The sequence below is a fragment of the Thamnophis elegans genome, chromosome 1, assembly GCF_009769535.1.
Source record: "Thamnophis elegans isolate rThaEle1 chromosome 1, rThaEle1.pri, whole genome shotgun sequence".
Lineage (NCBI taxonomy): Eukaryota > Metazoa > Chordata > Lepidosauria > Squamata > Colubridae > Thamnophis > Thamnophis elegans.
In genome coordinates, this window is record NC_045541.1 from 14,538,559 (window position 1) to 14,559,174 (window position 20,616).

The following is a 20,616-nucleotide window of genomic DNA, read 5'->3' on the forward strand; positions in this document are numbered from 1 at the left end:
ATGATGCAATATGGTGGTTTATGTCTGCTAGACATGCAGATACTACATGCAAAGTTTTAATGCAATCAATACTGACTTGTAACATTGTTGCTGTCTTTTTATATTATGACTGCATGCAGTAAAAAGGAAAACTGCAATATACTCTACTGGCCTGAAACCTAAAGTGAGTTTTGGGCTGTCAATAAAATATGCATTTGATTGGCAATTCATTAATTTTAATAAAATGAATTTCCAAATATGTGTGCACTTCTTGGGTTACTGTATAAAAGGCTATTGTGAGAACAAGAAATGCACTGAGCTGTCTGATGAACTATCTACCACTTATTTTAAAATCTTATTGCCAAACTGAATTTTAAGTTATTTAAACCTCCAGAAAAAAAAATAAGCATGAATAAATTTACCTGTCGAATTTAAGGCCATTTTCCTTCACCCACAGCTATTAAAGATAAATGTTTAAAGCAGGAATTTTTTTTACACAGAAGCAGAAAATCATGAGCCAAAAATAAAATAGCCTTTCATAATTAACTGTAAGGATATGACATAATCAAATACTTAAAATCTCAATTTTGATTTCTCTACTACAAAACTAAGGAGAAGGGACAATATTCTTTAAAACTCTTTCTGAGATAGCTTAGTGATATATAAATATATACACCGGTAAATATATACTTTTAAAGATTAACAATAACCTGCAATTCAAAGTATGTATTCTTTAATTGGAAATCTGTCTAAAAGCTCTACACTGTTAATTATTAAGCCAAACATTTTAAATATATATTTTTCTAAGTAAAAAAGTATTACTTCCAAAAGTAACAATATTTAATATTAAAGAAGTGCCAAGGGATTTAACTTTATATCTGGTGAATGTATAAATTGAAATATAAAATGAATTATTTAATGAAAAAATAGTTCTCTCAATAGAAGCATAACTCTAACTCATTCTTAAATAAATTTACCAAAACATGAAACTATGTATTAAAACTGCTAAAAGATTTAATTTATAACTTTATCAGTGAGTGGTATTCTTTATTTAAAAAAAACCTCTCAAGTTTGTCTAATACAATATTTTCACATCAAAATATTTCATTCCACAATCTAAAAAGGTATATTTATATTAATTTTTTCAAAGAAAGAAACTTTTATCAAACCCCGTTTCAAAAGCAGCTTGGGATTTTATTAAAATGTCTCAAACTGTAAAGGGGAAAGAGGTGGGGAAAGAGAAATAGAAACATACCAGCAACATTCCCCCTTAAACATTATCTTGCTCCGTATCCCAAAACTCCTTTTTGAATTTGGGGAGCAACAGGCAGCTGAAAAACAAGCACTGAAAACAATTTCAGAGGCACACATGTGCTAATGACTACATGCTTCTATGGGCTGCAAGAAGCAATATAGGGAAAAAAATCCCATGTCTATATGTAATCTAATTCTGCTTATAATTTCTTACAAACTATTTACAGTACAGCCAGAAATAATTCACTGTACATATTTTACCTTGATCAAAGAGGTGATCACAATTGCTCCAGCATTCACCATAGGATTATGAGGTTTGTCTGCAAAATAATAAAAAAGGATCTAATCACAAAAATGTATCTTCCCAATAAATTAAATGAACAAAGCTTCAGCACAAATTAGTCATACTATTCATAGCTATCTTTCTCACAGAAAGATACGTATTCTATCCAATTAAGATGAAGAATCCTGATGTTTTCTTTCTTTGCTTAATACTAACCTGATTTCCAATATCGCATTAACTTCTGCCCATTATTTACATCCTCCTCCAGTTTTATTCTAACATTTATATTACTGTATATCCAATCCCAAAATGAAATAGCAACTATGATTGTTAATAACTATTAGTTGGACAACTTCAATCCAATTAAGGATTTGATAAATATTTCAAATTCATACATTTTTATGCTTTTAATTTTGTCATTTGGTTAAAATAAGGGAGATTGTTATAAAACTCAGGTCATGGTAATGGCAATTTAAATCAGGGATTCCCCAATCCCGGTCTATAAACCGGCAACGGTCTACAGCATGCCAGAATCTAGATCATGTAAACAAATGAAGCCCCATCTGCGGGATGCAGTAGTACATGAAACCACACACCCTCCATTCAGTAGAAAAAACCCTCTCCCCAGAACCAGTCCCTGGTGCCCAAAAGGTTTGGGGTCACTAACCTAAATCATCTCCACATATTATCCCATATTTTACTAAGTTTTTTTTAACTGAAATCACAAATGTGAAGGGAAACAGTTAATCAACTTCCCAGATGTACATTTTCTTGCAGACAATTTAATAATGCTTCACCTTTAGACAATTAAATATCTGCATTTTTTTTCTCCATTACATTAGGCATTTGCACGTTGTTATGCAAGCACATACGTTCAGGATTCTATAGGCTCATTTAAAAGATGAAATCAGAGAGTTTGGCAATTTTGACCATCAAATTTCTACTAACATTAATCATCTGATATCAACAATGAAAATTTGCTATTTAAAAACTCAATAGATTTTTTGGTTTATCTTTTACACAAATTCAGCCCAAATAAGATGGAAAGGTTGTTGAGTCAGAGGCCACCTGTCTTTTGTAGAAGCTGTGCTCCCTCAGAAAGAGCAGATGGTGGTCATGGCTAGGAGGGCTTTTGCATACCTTTGGCTAGTGTGCCAACTATAGCCTTTCATGGTACAAGATACCCTTGCTAACTTTTGATTAGATTACTACAATTTGCTGTTCATGAGTCTATCCTTGACAATCACCTGGCAATGGCAGCTCATCCAGAATGCATTGGCATGAGTGCTCACTGGTTAGTCACAGAACTGCCCCGTCAGAACTCTGCTGCAGGAACTGCATTGGTGATTTGTAGATTTCCAAATGTAATCCAAAGTGCTGTCACTATTTGTATGTGGCTTAGAGTATCTTGAGGATCAATAGTTCTATGAATTGTTTCTGCCTGTACCTACCCAGTCAACTAGGGAGTGTCTGCTAAGGCCAGTTAAGGTACAATGTGAAAGGGCTTTATTGTACCAATTAGACATGATTCTGTATGTAAAAAAAGAGCTCCTATTGACCTAGACACAATATCAAGTACAAAAGTTACTGTCTTCTAGTTTGCCTATAAAAAGGCTGGTAATCAGTGGTTAAGAGAACATGTACAAAATGGGTTCAAGGATCTTTGAAAAAAATATCAAAGGTTTCAAAAATATTTAAAAGGGTTTCAAATGCAGGGATATTGAGTTTCAGCTACTTTCAAAATTGCATTCTTGGTCAGTATTTTGAAAACAAAGATGACATTTTGATATAGAAATACCAGTATACTTTATTTAGCATTGGTCAATAAAAGCATATGCACGCTAATCTGAATGAAATTATGAGCTAGCATGTGGTAGTAATTTTTAGACATAACATTTGAGGCATGTCTTTTGGAACAGACTGCAAACCTTTGCACACATGGAATCTTGCCAAGGGTGCCACTGTATCCTAGTTAGTTATATGAAGCTAATGGTTTGGAACTCAAAGCTTGGAACAGTTGTTTATATTCAACAGCTAATGACACCCTTAGAGTAGGTATGGGATAAAGGAAAAGAAAAAAAATATAGAACTAGTGAATATCTGCCAAGAGTATATAGTGTTACAAAAAAAAAGAAGTATCAGATTCATTTTACAATTCTGGGGATATCTCTGGAAGCTAATTCATGAATATTTCCTATCTTTCATTAAATCTATACATACCATACTTCAAGTATAGGAAAAATCTTTCACACACAAAGAGAAAGATATCATGAAAGGAAGAAAATATTTCTAATGCCACACATCCATTAAATATCCAAAAACATTTCTTGAGCCTTTACAGTATTTACAGAGCATAAATAAAATTGATGTAAAATGCAGGTAGCAGGTCATTGAATTAATTTTATTATTAAATCGAATACCTAATATAAGTCATTTTAATGTTCTGAATCAGCAGTATTTCCTGTTAAATACAACGAAATCAATTGCATGGTGGAACACTGCATAATCTTCCAAAGCAGTCTCTTAATTTTATCCTATTAAAATAATTGGAAATATGCACACTTTTCCACCATACATTCAATATACTGTTCAGAATTATACTGAACAGAATCAAATGAGATCACAAATTAACTTTATGAAATAATTGCAGAACAGCAGAACCAGTTTCCGAACAACTGCAAAAACATTTGCAATTCTTTGATTTGGTACTCTTATCTGCAGTGGATGAATTAGTGGGGGAAAGTGCTGACAATAAGAAAATTCAAAAGAAATATGATTTTCTTCATAAAGGAAAATATATATCTTGCACTGAACATATAGGTCAGCACCACACACTATATACATAATACCAGTGGTGGATTCTGGATCCTGTTGCAACCGGTACGGTGCAATGGGACCCGATGTCACCACATGAATTCGCGCACATGCATCTTTACCTCCTGCGATGCTCCAGCTGCTCGGCGGGGTGTCGTGCAGGCACAGTACGCTCCGCGCAGGTAAGCGCCAAAGAGCTCAAATACCGGTAAGGAGCGTGGGCGGGCGGATGGGCCCTCCGGAGCACTGTACGGAAATGGTAGCTGGTGCTCCCGGCAGGCACCAGTAAGCTCGTACCGGGGCGTACCGGACGTAACCCACCACTGCATAATACCCATTGATTTTAGAACAGCAACAACATGATATGCTATGTGACAATGCATTCTCAAATGCTAGTTCTCATTACCAAAATGTATATTTGTGTTTCATTTGGAATGATTTATGTCTGCCTCCTCACATGTTATAAACAAAATAACCTAGCACTCCCGACCATTTGCCATTCTGCCCTGGGCTGCTAAGAGCATGTTAGGAACATATGACCAGCCACAGACTTCCCATCCATCTTTTGAAATAGTATGTTGTCATAACTGTCATAATCTGAATGAGAACTAAAATAGGCCATTTAGGCCACCGAGTCCAAACCCTTGATCTCTCTCAGAATCTATATTAAACATCTCTGACAGAAATCCATTTAGCTTCTAGCTGAAAATATCCAGCAAAGGACTTATTTTTAGACCCACAATTATCCTTTATGATCCTTCCTGAACCTGTTGCAATTTGATGAATTCTTCTTAAGGTTAGAGAGCCAATTTGGATAAGATACCAGACTAGAAACGAAGAGACTGTGAAGATTAATCCCTCCTTAGGCAAAGTCAATCAGGTGATCTTGGGCCAATCAATCTCTTTCAGCCCTAGTTAGCAGGCAACAGCAACCACTTCTGAAATCTCACCAAGAAAACTGCAGAGACTTGTCCTGGTAATGACTAAGACACAACACTGACTTGTAAGGCACAAAATAATAGTTTAGCGTGTGATGTCCAGACCTACTAACCTCCTCTGTCACACAAATCTATTTCACTAGATATCATATTAAGAAATAATAATTGCACACATAACTTACCATCTTCATTGAGGAACAATTTGTTGAATCTTAGTCCACTAGGTTCTTTACCAACATATCTATGTACATAATCAGTACCAAGATCATTAACAGCAATAGCATACTTCAAAGGCTTTACACAGGACTGAAGACAAAATGGGACTTTGGTATCTCCGATGGAATGCCTGTAAAATAAATACTATATTATTTATTGCATTCACTCACATTTTTCCTGAGAAATAAAAAAAATGTGTATCTTAAAGCAAAGACTTGGGGGGGGGGGAATTATGAACCACTGCTGTACAAAAGATCACCTAAGAGTCTATTTCATCTTTAATATGGTGGAAAACACATTCCACCACATTAAAAATAAAAGAAAAACCACTTACCCTATTTCCTTGAAAATAAGACCTCCCCGGATAATAAGCCCAATTAGGCTTTTGAGTGCATGTGCTAAAATAAGCCCTCCCTGAAAATATTGCAACACAGCAGCAGCTATGAGGTGACCACACTCGCAGCCTCCTGCACCTCAAAAATAATAAGACCTCCCTGAAAATAAGGCCAAGCACTTATTTTCAAAAGAAAATAAGATCCTGTCTTATTTTCGGGGAAGCATGGTAGCAAATCCTGAACAGTTATTTGAGAGACTTGCAATACTCAGAGTAAACATAAGCAAATAGGTTTAGAAATAAATAAGTTATCTTTTTAATATTAAATAGCTACACAAACTAAATGTTCAAGGAATTGAGATAACTATCATATGAAAATATTTCAACATCCAAAGTATTTGGATGGTATGAATAGAAAGGCAAGGTATACATTCAGTAATAAAACAAAACAAAAGAAAACAAAATATTAGTAAACAGAATAAGCAATTTGTATCATTCAATGGAAGCATGCATAATGTAGAGAAAAATTATTGTCATTATTCTTTATCATATTATCAGAAACTATGGTCATTCAACAAAGCTGAACAGTGATTCCTTTTAGCCAGTAAATGTTTTGTTGTTTATATTTACTAAGCATGCATGCCAATATTATATGGAGCAGCAAACATTAAAAACATTTTAAATAAATTGTGCAAATAAGATCAAATATAAGCAAATGACACTTTGCATAATTAAAACCAATAGAAAAAATGAATTTCTTTCTCCTAATTGTACAAATTATCTGCTCAAACTAAAAAGTTTCTACTACTTCAAATCTTTATGGAAACAAAACTTTGTGGTTTCAAAATGGCTATTCAAGAATTGCATAATATATGTTGAATTGCACAACACTGAGCATTTATATTAGATTCATGTTAATTCCTACTTTAATTTCTCCTTTAAACATATATTTGATGCCCTTTTCATTTTCAAGACCTTTTCTGATGATCCAAGATAACATGCTTAAGGTCTGTGAACCAGATCATATTTAAAAATATTAAGTGGACAAGATAAATTTTTATTTCTCATAGCTTATAGAAATCTGTCATAACTCTCATTAACAAGTAATTTCTAATACTATTGTATCTTCTATTTTTTAGAATAACATTTTCCAATAATTATTTGCAACAATCCATTTCTTGTCCAAAACTAGATTTTAGCTTGTGAAAATGTAGCTTTATGCTTTCTAGCCTTGGAGAAACAGGGCATGTCAATAAAATTCAGTAATATCTATAATATCACTAAATCAAGAAAGGAATCATGACAATCTGTATAGGGATGTGTGAAAAAAGTGAAGAGTTTTGCATGACCCCAGGAATGGATTATAAAACTCTAATTAATAACATTGTAGCATAGCATGAGTTAGGATTATTCAATGCACAAAAAGCCTGTAAATTATCAACAGTGACGTTGTTTTGAGGAACAGGGGGTGTAATAGAATCATTTCAAAAAAGGAACTCTTAACTTCTGAAACATCATCCTATTTTCTACTAAAAATTGGAATGCTCTAAGCAGAACTAAAAATCCTATCTTTTCTCTAGTACCATAAGAAACATACATCATGGATTATGCAAAACTATCTTATATTTGTAATTTAACTCCTCAAAGGGTGTCTCTGCTTCTGTTTCTATAACTGAAATTATTTCATCGGTTCAGATATTTAAGCTACAATACCTCTGCCCATCGACTGTGCAAAGAGACACTGCCCATAAATCAGGACTGAATTTAGCCAGTTGTGGGATATAGTCCGCAACCTACACAAAACAAATCCAATATAAAATAATTAGATTATATAGCTACCAATAATGAATACATGAAATCCAGCTAGTAAAAAGCTAGTAAAATACTAAAAGGCACAAACACTTATCTAACGTCTCCCCCAAACTATCCCAATTTTTTAAAAGCAGAATCTACCAAACAAACAAAAACAAAAAACAGGTTCATTATGGTTTTGTTCCTGTCCACTTTATATGAAAAATTGTAAAGTTCATGGAAACTATTTTTAAGAATTCACTCAAGGTTAGCTGCACTTTTTCTTTCATAAATATATCAATGAATAATTTGCAAGTCTCTGGTGTCTCTATTATCAGCCCAATTGGGTCTGCCACTCTAGGACTAATTTTACTGTACACATAATGTTGTTAGATACTGCCACTGTCAATATTTGATCCCAACTAGTATGTTTTATAAGGCATGATTTATAATTCAACATTATGTGAATAAGCCAAAATAGCTTTCTAAAAGCATAATAAAAATGTAGCATGCTACACATTATCAATTGCAGAGTTATCATGCAGACAAAAGTTTGCATACTTTCTTTTCTAATCACTTTTGGAAATTGCTTGAAATCTAACTATGAGATACTTTGGGGTCATCAGGTTTTATACCACGGGCGAATTTCCTTCAAACCTTAGTGAAATAAGTTTTAAATACAAATTTAGGGTCTTGCTTTATTTTTCCTGAAATAAACAGCAAAAAAATTAAAACTTTGATTTGAAAATTACAAAGAGACTAACAGTCCATATAAATTTGAAATAAGATTTTGAAATTAATTATGAAGAATCTTTTTCTTGGGACACTGCATTTATTTTGAATTGCTTAAAAAGCATACCAAGATAAAACTTTAAAAATTGCGCACCAAAGGAAACTGGGAGGATTTAATTAAAGAATTTAAAAACTAGCTAAATAATTAATTACTTAATTAAAGAACAAGAATCAAACTTGACTAATATGCAATGAAGCAAATATTTTAACTATGGACACATTGAACAATACTTTTGAACAATGGACCCAGAAATTAATCTTAAGTGTGTCTACCTCTATAGTGTTTAAAAAGGCTGTAGAAAAGAAACATGTATTATCTGACACAATCAAGATTGATTTGAAAGTATATTTTAAAATGATAGGCTCCATGAATGACTTTAAAATGATTTTAGAAAAGAATCCAGCTGATGTCGTAATAATTAAAAATGATATAAAAATAACAAACCAAGAGAATGGCTGGGATAATTTGTTAAAGTTTTGAGGATTCTTGTGAGAAAGGACAAAGAAAAAAAAAGAAATCAAGACCTATGTCATTATTTGAATGGACTAAAATTGATTAGAAGTAAAACGAAAGAATAGAAAATTGATTTTTTAGATCTAAACTAAAATGGGTATGTTGTTATCTTAATGGACTTTTGCTGACATAAAGACTGAAATGACAAAGTTATATGGATTTGTCAATAGAGAAGAGAAGGGGTATGGGAAGAAGAGACAATTTATTGTATTTTAAAAGAAGGTGATAAGTTACTAAAATTGTTTACACTTGTGATTAAAAGTCATTTTTTGTTTATTATATTCCATTTTTTCCCCTTTTTTCTCTTCTTTTTGCATCTTCCATTTTTTCTTTTTTTAGTTTACACTAGTTTTTAATTATTGTAATTTGCAAACTTTAATAAAATGACTATATAATAAAAATATTTTCATAAGAAAGGTATTATATGAAATGATTAACGTAGTCTGGGTTTTTTTTCCCCAGATGATAGCATCTTACATAATATTATGACTGTTCTTTTATGCAAGTATAAAAATATTCTAGAGACAGAATATTTGCTTCTAGAAAAAACAGAAGGGGAAAAAATACCATTCACTCACTGGTTATAATTAAAAATCCAACACATAACCAAAATTAACTTACTGTCTTAAATATTCCAATATTCTATTGGATTTGCTTTAATTATTTGTACACATAAGGGAGAAAAACAACAAAATGATTGAGAGGCGGGGGGGAATAATACCTCTGTGCATATTGGATATGTATGTATGTGTGTGTGTGTGTGTGTGTGTGTGTGTGTGCGCGCGCGTGTGTGTATATATGTATGTATGTATTTGTGTGTGTTTCCCGTGTAAGATTGAGATTGTTTTGGCAACATTTCGGCGAGGTCTCACTCGCCATCCTCAGGCTGGTGTTTTCGGCTTAAAATGTGATCGGAGCTGCCGTCTTTCTATAAATCTTGATGGGAGTGTGTGAAGTGCTGGGGTTGTTTCAGTAAGTGGATTGATTGGATGTGTGGCTGTATCATGATTGGTAGATTGGTGCTGACTGTGTGTCCATTGTTGTTTTGTGTTGTAACGGCCTGGGTGGTGGGTGGTGCTCGTTTGTTGACTAGGGCTGGTTTCCAGATGTCTGGTAGGTGGGAGGTATCGTCACGTTTATTCATGTTGTGGGGGTGTTTCTCTATTTCGATAGCTTCCATAATTATTCTCTTGTTGAAGTGTTCTGTTTTGGAGATTAACCTGGTTCCTTCAAAATTAATTTCATGTCCTGTAGCTTTAAGGTGCTGGAAAAGGGGGAAAGTTTTTCCTTTTTTTCTTACTGTGTTCTTGTGTTCTGTGATGCGTGCATTTATTCTCCTGTTCGTTTGTCTTATGTATGTTGCAGGGCAGATTTTGCATGGTATTTCACAGACTCCTTGGTTTTCTAGCTGGATCTTGTCTTTGGAGTTTCTTAAGAGATTGGCTATTTTTTGGTCAGTGTTGAAGGCTGTCTTGATATTGTGTTTGTGGAGAATTTTGCTGATTTTATCTGTGGTGCCTTTGATGTAAGGGAAGAGGGCGATGCCGTTGTCCTGTTCTGTGTCTCAGTTTTTGGAGGGAGTCTCCCTTTGGATTAGGTTGGTAATTGTTTTTCTTTGGAAAAACATTAATCTCCAACGGATTCCAAAGAAAAACAAAGAAAGAAAGAAGCAAATAATGACTATGGGATACTAGCTGGATACTCATGCTTCGTGACAAAACTGTGTGATCGGGCTATGCAGGAGAAATTCGGTTCACAATCATTTGGTGAGGTACCGACATTTAGTACTGTAAGGAGTGCCAGACCATTCCTGAGTGAAGCAGTGGAATGTCTGCCAGTTTGAACTGAGGTAATGGAATGTGAGGCAACTGGCAGTTGGAGCAGACTTTTCAGGTGGGGAGGGGGAGTAGAATGTTTAACTGCTTAGCTTCAGCGCGTGTTAATATAAGGCAACTGACAGTTGGAACAGAGTTCTTTTCAGGTGGGGAGGGGGAGTAGAACTCGTTAGCATCAGAGTGTGTTAATTACTGTACAAGAAATACTAATAAGCTGATAGTCATTTCGAAAAATCCTTTCTTAACGAGCACCTAGAAGCCAAGAGGAACATACGTGCCAAATTTCAAGTTTGTAGGCTTTACAGTTCTGGAGATTTCGTGATGAGTGAGTGATGTTTGCCTTTTATACAGTATACAGAAAAGATTGCATGCATTGGCTGCCAAATGCCAAAACACAATCACATAACCATCAAGACATTAGAATGATAACAACTCTGAGAATCACTTGTAATTCTCTTTTTTTTAGTACTGCCATAAATTTGAACAGAAGGTGAATGAGCAATTGGTAAGTGAAGACTATTTGTACTTAAAACCATCCTTCAGTCCACAGATCAATGAAAATCATATGGAGAACATTCTATATCTTTCTACCAAGATTGGTGGCATGATCTCAGGATGATTTGAAGGGCACAAACAATGTACTGCAGCTGGCCATCTCTATATTGCCACCAATTATTTTTAATAAGACACTTACCTTCCCTCCTGACTGTTTTTTAGCATTTTCATATAACTCATCAATGTGAGAGGCAAATGACACAAAATCAGGAATGACAAATTTTCGCCTGAAAGCCTGAGTTAGTAACACAATGTTGCTTTGGACACATCTGTGAAATACAAAAAAAAAATATTATAACATGAGTACAAATACCATATGTCTTTCACTACAGAGATAATACAAGTGCTTCTAAAATCTAAATAATAGTATTGTATCCAAAGATATCATTTACTGAAGGTAATATATCAACTACTGACATAATGCACACTTTTGGTCTCCTTTGTGCTCTTCCTCTTTCCATGAAATCAGATGTGGGGGAATTGAATATTGAAAAATATTTCTGAGCAGTACTCATTTACAACATTTTGTACTAGCCTCATTATTCCATACTATAAACAAGTTGTAGCAAATACATTAAGGTATTTACTTTTTAAAGAGTTCTTTGTCTAGCATGACACCATCTGATGTTGTCTGAAGCGTCAATCTTAACATATCCATGCATTCTTTCAGTCTCGGATCAGCTGTTCGTAAACCTGTAGATTTTAAAGCCTGTAAAATAAAAAAGGCGTCACGGATATTTCTTCTTCTGAACACTAATTCACCTAACATCGGTTCTGATTCCCACCTGATCTTCTTTTCCAATAGACTGCAATAGATAGTTCACAGACATTTCTGTTTTCTGTGTTTTGTTTTAAAATACATATAACCACACTCCCTAAATGTGAATAAAATGATAAGGCAGCCTTCTTTAAAACTTAAAATTTCTGTGACACTCAGTTTTAGTAACCTTCCCATAAACTGATCATTACCAAACCTGTATGTTTTCAAAAATAAAAAGATGACTAATTTACCTAGCACATCATTCATTAGAAACATGATAAAAAACTTACTGTGATGAACTTATGAACTGGTATTTTTTCTTGTCCTTCTGCAATAGTATAGAAGAGCAAATCTTCCAAGCTAGGCAACAAACCTCCTTTACTAAGGAGAGAACACAGATATGGGGAGAAATCAAGTATTAGTTTGTCACGATCTTAAATCAATGCAATTCTATAAAATATACTCCTATGAAAATCTATTCTTAATTAAATCTTAGAGTGAAACATAGTTTCATATATACACACACAATGAAATATAAATCCTACAGTGAAAGTTTCACATATACAGTGTCATTAATTATTATTTAAACACTATATTTGTTCTTCCATAGACATTTTTATTTATTTTTTTCTATCAAAATAGGATACAAGTAACTATATATGCCAATATAGCAACATTTGGCTATATAGTAAATTTCCAATTAATACACAAGTTCAATCTTTCAATCTTGCCTCCTTGGTAGATAACTAAAAAAATCTAAGTATGCAAAGTTTTCTTCTTTGAATTTTTTAAAAAACTGATACAGGTGGTAATTTGTGACTAAAAATCAGTAAAATATAAGATTAATTTGCAAATTTTAAATTCCATAGAACATTTAACATAGATATACTTTTAAGAAATGTGCATGTTTAAAATGTTCAAACATTAAGGCTTAGTTCAACTTCTTAAAGTAGTTTTTAAATAACTTCATAGATTATATATCATTGACATCTGTTGCAGTTAAATCAACCAGATTAGCCCAGTATTTAGTTATGGCACTGAACTAGCTGATACAGAAAGCATGGCAAACATTTATTTTACTTACAGAAAATATCTCAAATGGACTATTCTTGGATAAAGCTTATCAGTTTAAACTGCAGTATAAGCTTTTCTCCCTCTATTTCACAGATCAATAATGTTATGTAATATTTGTTTAGCCTAAGAGCAGTGTTTTAGCATCATTAAATACTTAGAAAAATACATATTCAGCATAACCAAAAAGAACTAAGACAGAAAGTGGACATGGCATTGTCACCATTATCTTTACTATGTGGAAGTGAGTGTTTATTCACTGCAAAGTCTGTACTGAAAAAATAAAGAGAGAAGCTCATTTGAAGCCATAAGGCACGGTACGTCATTTTGGTAGAACAAAGATAATGCTGGCCTTCAAACATCTATTACAAGGCCATAAAGTGACTTTTAAAGAAGTTCTGAATCTCAGTTCTGAATGAAGTTTGGGCCCTAACACTTTATATTAAAACCAAGTTCCAAAATATCAAATTTGACTTATATTAAGAAATAACATTACTTAAACAAGTTGAGAGCATTTGAAGTAAGGCATTAGCTAGAAAAGAAGTAACAAGTTTGTGCCCTATAATAAGACCGCAGCAGAAGACTGATTAAACTAATACTGAGATAGCAAGATCTGTAAGTAAGATGCGAAGGTTACCTAAAAGCAAAGACTGCAAAAATTCTGGAACTATACAGACCTGTATTTTGAAAACACTATGCACACAGAGTTGGAAAAGACTCTGTTGTTGGGAAAGATTGAAGGCAAAAGGAGAAGGGGACAGCAGAGGATGAAATGGTTAAGATAGTGTCATTGCTACAGTGAACATGAATTTAGGCAAACTCCAAGAGACAGTGGAGGACAAAGTCTCGGAAACTATGGTCCATTGGACCGCAAAGAGTCAAACACAACTTAGCAACTGAACAACATGCACACTGAGTGCTTTTAGATAATTGCATTGGCTCATAAATACATTGGGGATTCTAAGGAGATATCTGGCTCAAATGCTACATAGGAGAGTAACCTTATTAATGTCTTAATAAAGTAGACATCAAATCAAATATTTATTACAGTTATAGACCAGCTTATCTACTGCAATTACTATAATTAAAGACAAATGTCTTTTCTCACTGTATACCCCTTTACCTTCCCATCTTCTCCGGTTTTACTAATGGCAGCAACAACTGAGTAACTTTAACTTCTCTTTCTTTGCCCGCTCCATTCCATGTTACTCTTACCCACATTTCCATGACACTTCTGCAAACATGAAATGAAAAAGCACCCATTCTCTTTTCCCCTTTTCATTATATGGAAGACAAAGACAAGAAATACAGTAGCAAACCTTAATGTGAAATAACACAAATGTTCCTTTTTGTCTTTTTTTTTACTTTTCTTACTGCTACAATTGTTACTCATTCCAGTTGTCTGCTGGACAAAGAAAATAAAAACCAATATAGCATTATGGGAAATAGAAAAAGAATGTTGTAGTGGATGCATATAAAAGCATATATCCACAGAGGTGTGATAGTTGCATGATGATAATGAAAGAATCATAGTTACGTTTTAGAAAAAATATGCAACATTCTGAATATATACAATTTGGAGAAAAAAATGGCATTAGGTGATATAGATGGATGGGTTTGGATAGGACAAAAGAATGAAATGAATGAAAGCTCAATGAAGCCATTTGGAAACTCCCTATTATTATTAGCATGGGGGTATAAAATACGGTATGTTGTAACAGCCCTTGGGATGGCTGGTGACCTGTACATAATCCCACTGCCTTGTTAACATCCTAGCATTTGAATTTTTAACCTGATTTAATTTTACTTCTAAGTTTTAACTTGTTCTTAATACTGTTTTAAGGTATACTTTTATTTATGTATTTATATTAGTTTTATTAAGGGACGAGGTGGATCAGTGGCTAAGACGCTGAGCTTGTCGATCAGAAAGGTTGGCAGTTTGGCGGTTCAAATCCCTAGCGCCACGTAATGAGTAAAGTAAAGCTCCCGTTACTTGTCCCAGCTTCTGCCAACCTAGCAGTTCGAAAGCACATAAAAAATATGCAAGTAGAAAAATAGGGACCACCTTTGGTGAGAAGGTAACAGCGTTACATGCGCCTTTGGTGTTTAGTCATGCCGGCCACATGACCACGGAGACATTTTTGGCCAGCACTGACTCTGCGGCTTTGAAACGGAGATGAGCACTGCCCTCTAGAGTCGGGAACAATTAGCACATAAGTGCGAGGGGAACCTTTACCTTTACCTATTAGTTTTATTGTTCTGTTGTAAATCACCCAGAGTGACTTAGATGAGATATGCAGTGTAGAAATTTAATAAATAAATAAATGTGATTGTTTATGATAAAAAACCCTGAAAGAATTATGAATTACAGCAATGAGTTTGTAATGTGGGATAGATGATTATTTAGCAATGTCGAATGGATCTTGAAGAAAAAAATGAAAAATACAAAAGAAAAAAAGTATTGGAAGATGAATTCAATTTTCAACAAAACAAGTAGAAACAGGATGTAATGAATACATAAAAATACCCTGGACCAGCATAAAAATAATTAAATGAAGAGGGTCACTTAAGTGGGTGGCATTATATTAATGAGAAATATGTAAATTGATATTTGGTAGACTGACAAACTGCAAGAAATGATTGATAAGAAACAAAATGCATACAAAAGAACGATTACTGCAAAAAAATGTGGTGGGCTTTCATCATAAAATTAATTATTTGACATGAAACTAAAATGAAGGAATACTAGAAGGATTAGTATTACTTTATTGGAATTGCAAAGAATGCAACTGAAAGAATCATGGATCATATTCAATACTAGAAAACATATGCTTTCAAACATAGAAGCCAATTTATTTTTCTTCCATTAATTTAACATTTTTAATGCAATTTCCCTTCCTGATCCCACCTGATGGTAAGCAAGTAGGGTTGCTGGTGGTGGTGTTATATTTAAACTTTGAAATACTTTTTATGGGAATATTTTAGCTATTTACTGTATCTATGTAGAATTTCATGCAAAACTTTTGTAGTAAAGAGGCTAAATAAATTTCTGGCGCCATAAACACTACCATATTGCAAAATTTATGATATAGTTTATTCTAATGTAAATATCAATCCAGGCTAATTCTGAAACTTGCTAAAGTGAAACCCCAATCCAACAGATCATTTGGAAGAAAGGGGCAGCTGTTCAGCATGGAAATAGCAGAGCATGTGAACAAAGGAAACATTAAGGGACAATTCAGGATCTTTCCTCTCTCCCATCTCTCCCTTCAGGAGGAAGAAGATGATGAGCAGCACAGGGTTACATAGAAGAAAAAACACCAATGCACAGACAGAACCATCCATTGCAAATTTGTTCCATTGCATATAACATTCATTAAATTGGGCCTCTGTGCATACAAAAGTGTGATAAAGCAAAAATTGAAGTGTAAAAGAATCTTTTCGAGAGATCCACAAACCACAACAAAGATTATTCTTATATACAGTACATGCTGCCACTGGGGAACATAATAGAACCAAACAGTAAAGGATACAGTAGAAAGAAGGCACAACATTTGCATCTACATTCATATGGAAAAGGAAACTAGGGAGCTGACATTGAAAAGCTTTTACTGGTACTATTAAATTCTAATGAAATTTGTCAATTTCTAAAAGTGTAATTTTTCAAAAAATTAGCATCAATATATGGATATGATATTAAACTGTAAAATTTCAAAATTCATTTTTTTCAAAATCATTGTAATTAGAAATATCTGTACATCTAAAATACAATTCTTTATTAATGCATTTTAAATGCAAATAAGATGCTGAGGGGGGGAGGAAAATGCAGCAAACTATTCTTCAGTCAGCCTGACATCTAAACCAAAGGTCTAAAACCTTTGCAGTTTGGCACCCTGGTGCATGGAAGAGAGGAACAGGGCTGTGCGAGCAGCAGGCCAGCATGTACACGGGTTAACTCACACTGTGCATTGGGCCAGCGCATACATGTGTGCATTTCAACTCGCATGAGTGGTGGATTGGCCCGCACACACAAGCAAATGAACGTGCAAGTTCAGCTGTCCGCACATGTGCACACACACTAGTCTGCCACTCGCACAAGTTGAGTTCTGCATGTGCAGGCTGCTCACGCAGCCCAATTGCAAATAGGCCACGGCCTGATAGTGGGCTGTGACCTGGGGACCCCGATCCAAACAGTATTTGAGAAGACTCTAGAACAGATCATAATCAATAGAGCATATCAATAAATAAAAGGAATCATTATGAATCTTGTCTGACAAATCTTGCTGACAAATTAGCTACCAATTTCCTTAAAAGGTGTGGATAATGTACTATAGAAATAGTATATCTGGACTTCAATAAAAATGCCATTTATGTATTTGTCAGCTTAATAAATTATAGTTCAGTCAATTTGCAGCTGGTTCAAATCATACTCAAAAATGCTCATTAGTAGTTTTCTTTGCAATGGAGAATAGCATCAACATTCTTTCATATTTTTCTCACTGTCATAAATGAACAGATAGGGGAATGCTTATCATATTTGCCACACAGCACAAAATTAGATAAGAAACTGAATGTATTAGAAGGCAGAAACCATATTCAAAATAATCTTGACAAGTCATAGAAGCCAGTTGAATTACATTTAATGAATATGAATCCCAAGTTTTTCATTTAGTAAAAAAATGAATGCACAGGTGTAAGATGAGAAATATAGGTTCGTCATAGTACTTGTGAAAAGTACTCAGATTAATATTTGTGTGATGTGATTGTAAAAAGGTAAGTGCTAGTTTAGACACCACCTACAAACATACAAGTTAAAAATTGCAGAATTAATCATTATACTTTATTCCGGTTCGACTAGTCCCCAACTAGAACACTGTGTGGCCACAACACTTTAAGAGGGATTTAGAGGAAGACAACAAAGATGATTAGGGGGCTAGAAGCAAAGTCCTATGAAGACGGAATTAAAGGAGCTGGGAATATTTAGCCTTGACAAAAGTCAACTGTGTGGGAGGATGAGAATGATCATACAGAAGGAGGTCAAAACCTGCAGCATTCTCTCATTACGCAGCATACACAAAAAAAGGATTTAAGATACGAAAAGGCATATTGCAACCAATTTGAGGATGGGGGGGTGGGCAACCCTAACAAGAGGACTTTGACAACAGAACCAACTACCCAAAGAATTAGGGGGCATGTCTATGGGGATTTTCAGTCATCCAGGTCATGGTTGTCCCCTTCACTTTTCATCCAAGAAGCTTCTTTGTCTTCTTGGATGAGAAGCTAAATGTCTTCAAAGAAAACCAGAAAGTCCTGTTGCCTCTTGAAAAAGCATCTTTGGAATAAATAGGCGTCTTCCAGCTTTCAGGGCATTCTAGTTACTTGCTTTCTTTAACCCCACTCCGATCCTATGGATGGAGTTACTCATATAAATAGCTGAATTGTAAATTATTTATGCTCAAACACTTACAGGTTACTTTAAATAACACTGATGTAATATTTTAGCCATCTGCCTCATAAAATGAAGAGGACGGCTCTCTCTAAATCACCTCAAGGTGATTCTCTCCAGAAATGGAGAGGGGGGGGGGGAGATGGATTATCCCGACAGACAAGAAAAGCTAAAGACTCCTCCTCCTGCTACTCCTCCAAGCTCCACTAGATTGGATAAAAATCCTGCATTAATTTCAACGTATTGCTTTTCTAGTAACAATTAACTAACGTTGAATTAATATTGAAACGGCAGTCTATTTCCCAACAACAGTAAATTTGAAATTTAAAAAACTGGTGTATATGGAATACATGGTAACTTTAAAATATAAAGCTCCAGGTTTTATGTTTGACAAAGATCTGAAAACCCTGAAGAGACTCCTTGTTACTTTTCATGAATCCAGAATTAAGACCTTAGAAGACTTTCATTTTATTCTACAAACTGAACCACTTCAAGTACATGGGCAACTGACCAGAAATAATTTAAATATTAACTTACTTTCAAAATTGCTGAGTGGCAGAAGGTTTTGTTAAACTATAAGGAATAAAACATTCAGGAAGTCTTCTCATTGCAAGTTGATTTTAAATTTGTGATAACGGATACTTACAGATTAAAAACAAGCGACAATCTTCACAGGCATGTATTTATGTGGGTGGATGTATAAATTATGAAATCCAGTATCATAGACCATTTTACAACTTTTGAGAAAGCTATCAAATTGAAAATACTATAGATTCAAAATCATGATTTATCCAGATCTTACTTTTTCTCTAATAATCAATGCGAGCATAGGGGCATTTCTATTCTATGTAATTCTTCCCAAGGTTGAAAAGCTAAAAGTGGAGGTCAATAACCCTAGCCTTATAGGACATTCAAAACAGTTATACTTTTTTTTTTTGACCTTAGCACAATTAGTTGAGTACTTCATTTTTGGACATTTAGCTTCTTTCAGTTTAAACCTATATTCATCCCTTTTTTCATTTGTGCACTTCCTCTTCAAGAAGCTTATTATGGTTCCAGACATCTGTAACCCTGGAAAAATAGCCTTGAAAAATATTTTGCCTACAAGGCACAATACTTATAATAGTCAGTATGTAAATTGATTCAGATTTTTAAAAGAGACAAATGTGCAACAATAGTCCTGATACCATGTTGCAAGAAACAGCTTTTTCTGTGACCTAAGAACTGAACTGCTGAAAACGGCATTAGTGATATTCAATATTATATTTAACAACAATGTTAAAAAATTGATACAAATTTCCAGTTGAATAGTACATAATTTTCATAAACTAGGACTTGTTACAGGTCAACAATCAATCATTTTCTGTCCACATTCCCTTTATCATTTTATGAGGCTTATATAGAAGCGTTCAAGAATATGGGCATCTTTGTTCACAGGATTTCAAATTTTTATCTTCACCTAGTAAGAGTTAACTCTCAATTTATCAAGTGAAATTGGGGCCTGGCAATTGTACCTCTTGCCTCCCTGATTTTCTTCTACAGTATTAGTGACCCTAAAGATGTTAAGATGAGGTGAAACATGGCAATGGATATAAATTACCCTTATTTGCTGATGATATTATAGCTATTCTGAATATTTTCATGTCATTACCATTATTTATGTCATACAATAACATGGTTTATACCCTGATTGTACTATTAACTGGGGAACAAAACTAATTTACTCTCTTTATGACACAGTACATCTGTAAACTATTGCAAGAGATTAGCAGTTATGCTTTTTTTTAAGAAATTGTATAAACTAATTGGACTGATATCTCTCTCAAAAATACCTTAATAGTTTGAGTAAAACATGCTTAAATGTATAGATGTAATTTCAGTAGACATAATTCAATATTTAAAGCTTCCATTAAGTCTCTGGGGCAAGTTTAAAGTTACCAAAATGAGTATTACCTTGAGATTAATGTTTAACAAGTATATCTATTAAATACTTGCTTAGATTAAAATATATCCTAAAATGTCATTTCCACACAA

The 20,616-nt window shown here is 34.0% G+C and overlaps 1 protein-coding gene across 3 annotated transcripts in view; it reads right to left on the reverse strand.

Moving 5' to 3' along the window:
• The window catches only part of GLS (glutaminase), a 75,141-nt gene that overhangs the window by 50,243 nt on the left and 4,282 nt on the right, over positions 1–20,616 (reverse strand). For all 3 annotated transcript variants that reach the window (XM_032217358.1, XM_032217372.1, XM_032217364.1), the window contains exons 2-7: positions 12,356–12,446; positions 11,893–12,014; positions 11,445–11,574; positions 7,532–7,611; positions 5,451–5,614; positions 1,495–1,553 (exon numbers count right to left, since the gene is read on the reverse strand). In XM_032217358.1, coding sequence (XP_032073249.1) covers positions 1,495–1,553; positions 5,451–5,614; positions 7,532–7,611; positions 11,445–11,574; positions 11,893–12,014; positions 12,356–12,446 — 646 coding nt within the window. The remainder of the gene's footprint in view (positions 1–1,494; positions 1,554–5,450; positions 5,615–7,531; positions 7,612–11,444; positions 11,575–11,892; positions 12,015–12,355; positions 12,447–20,616) is intronic.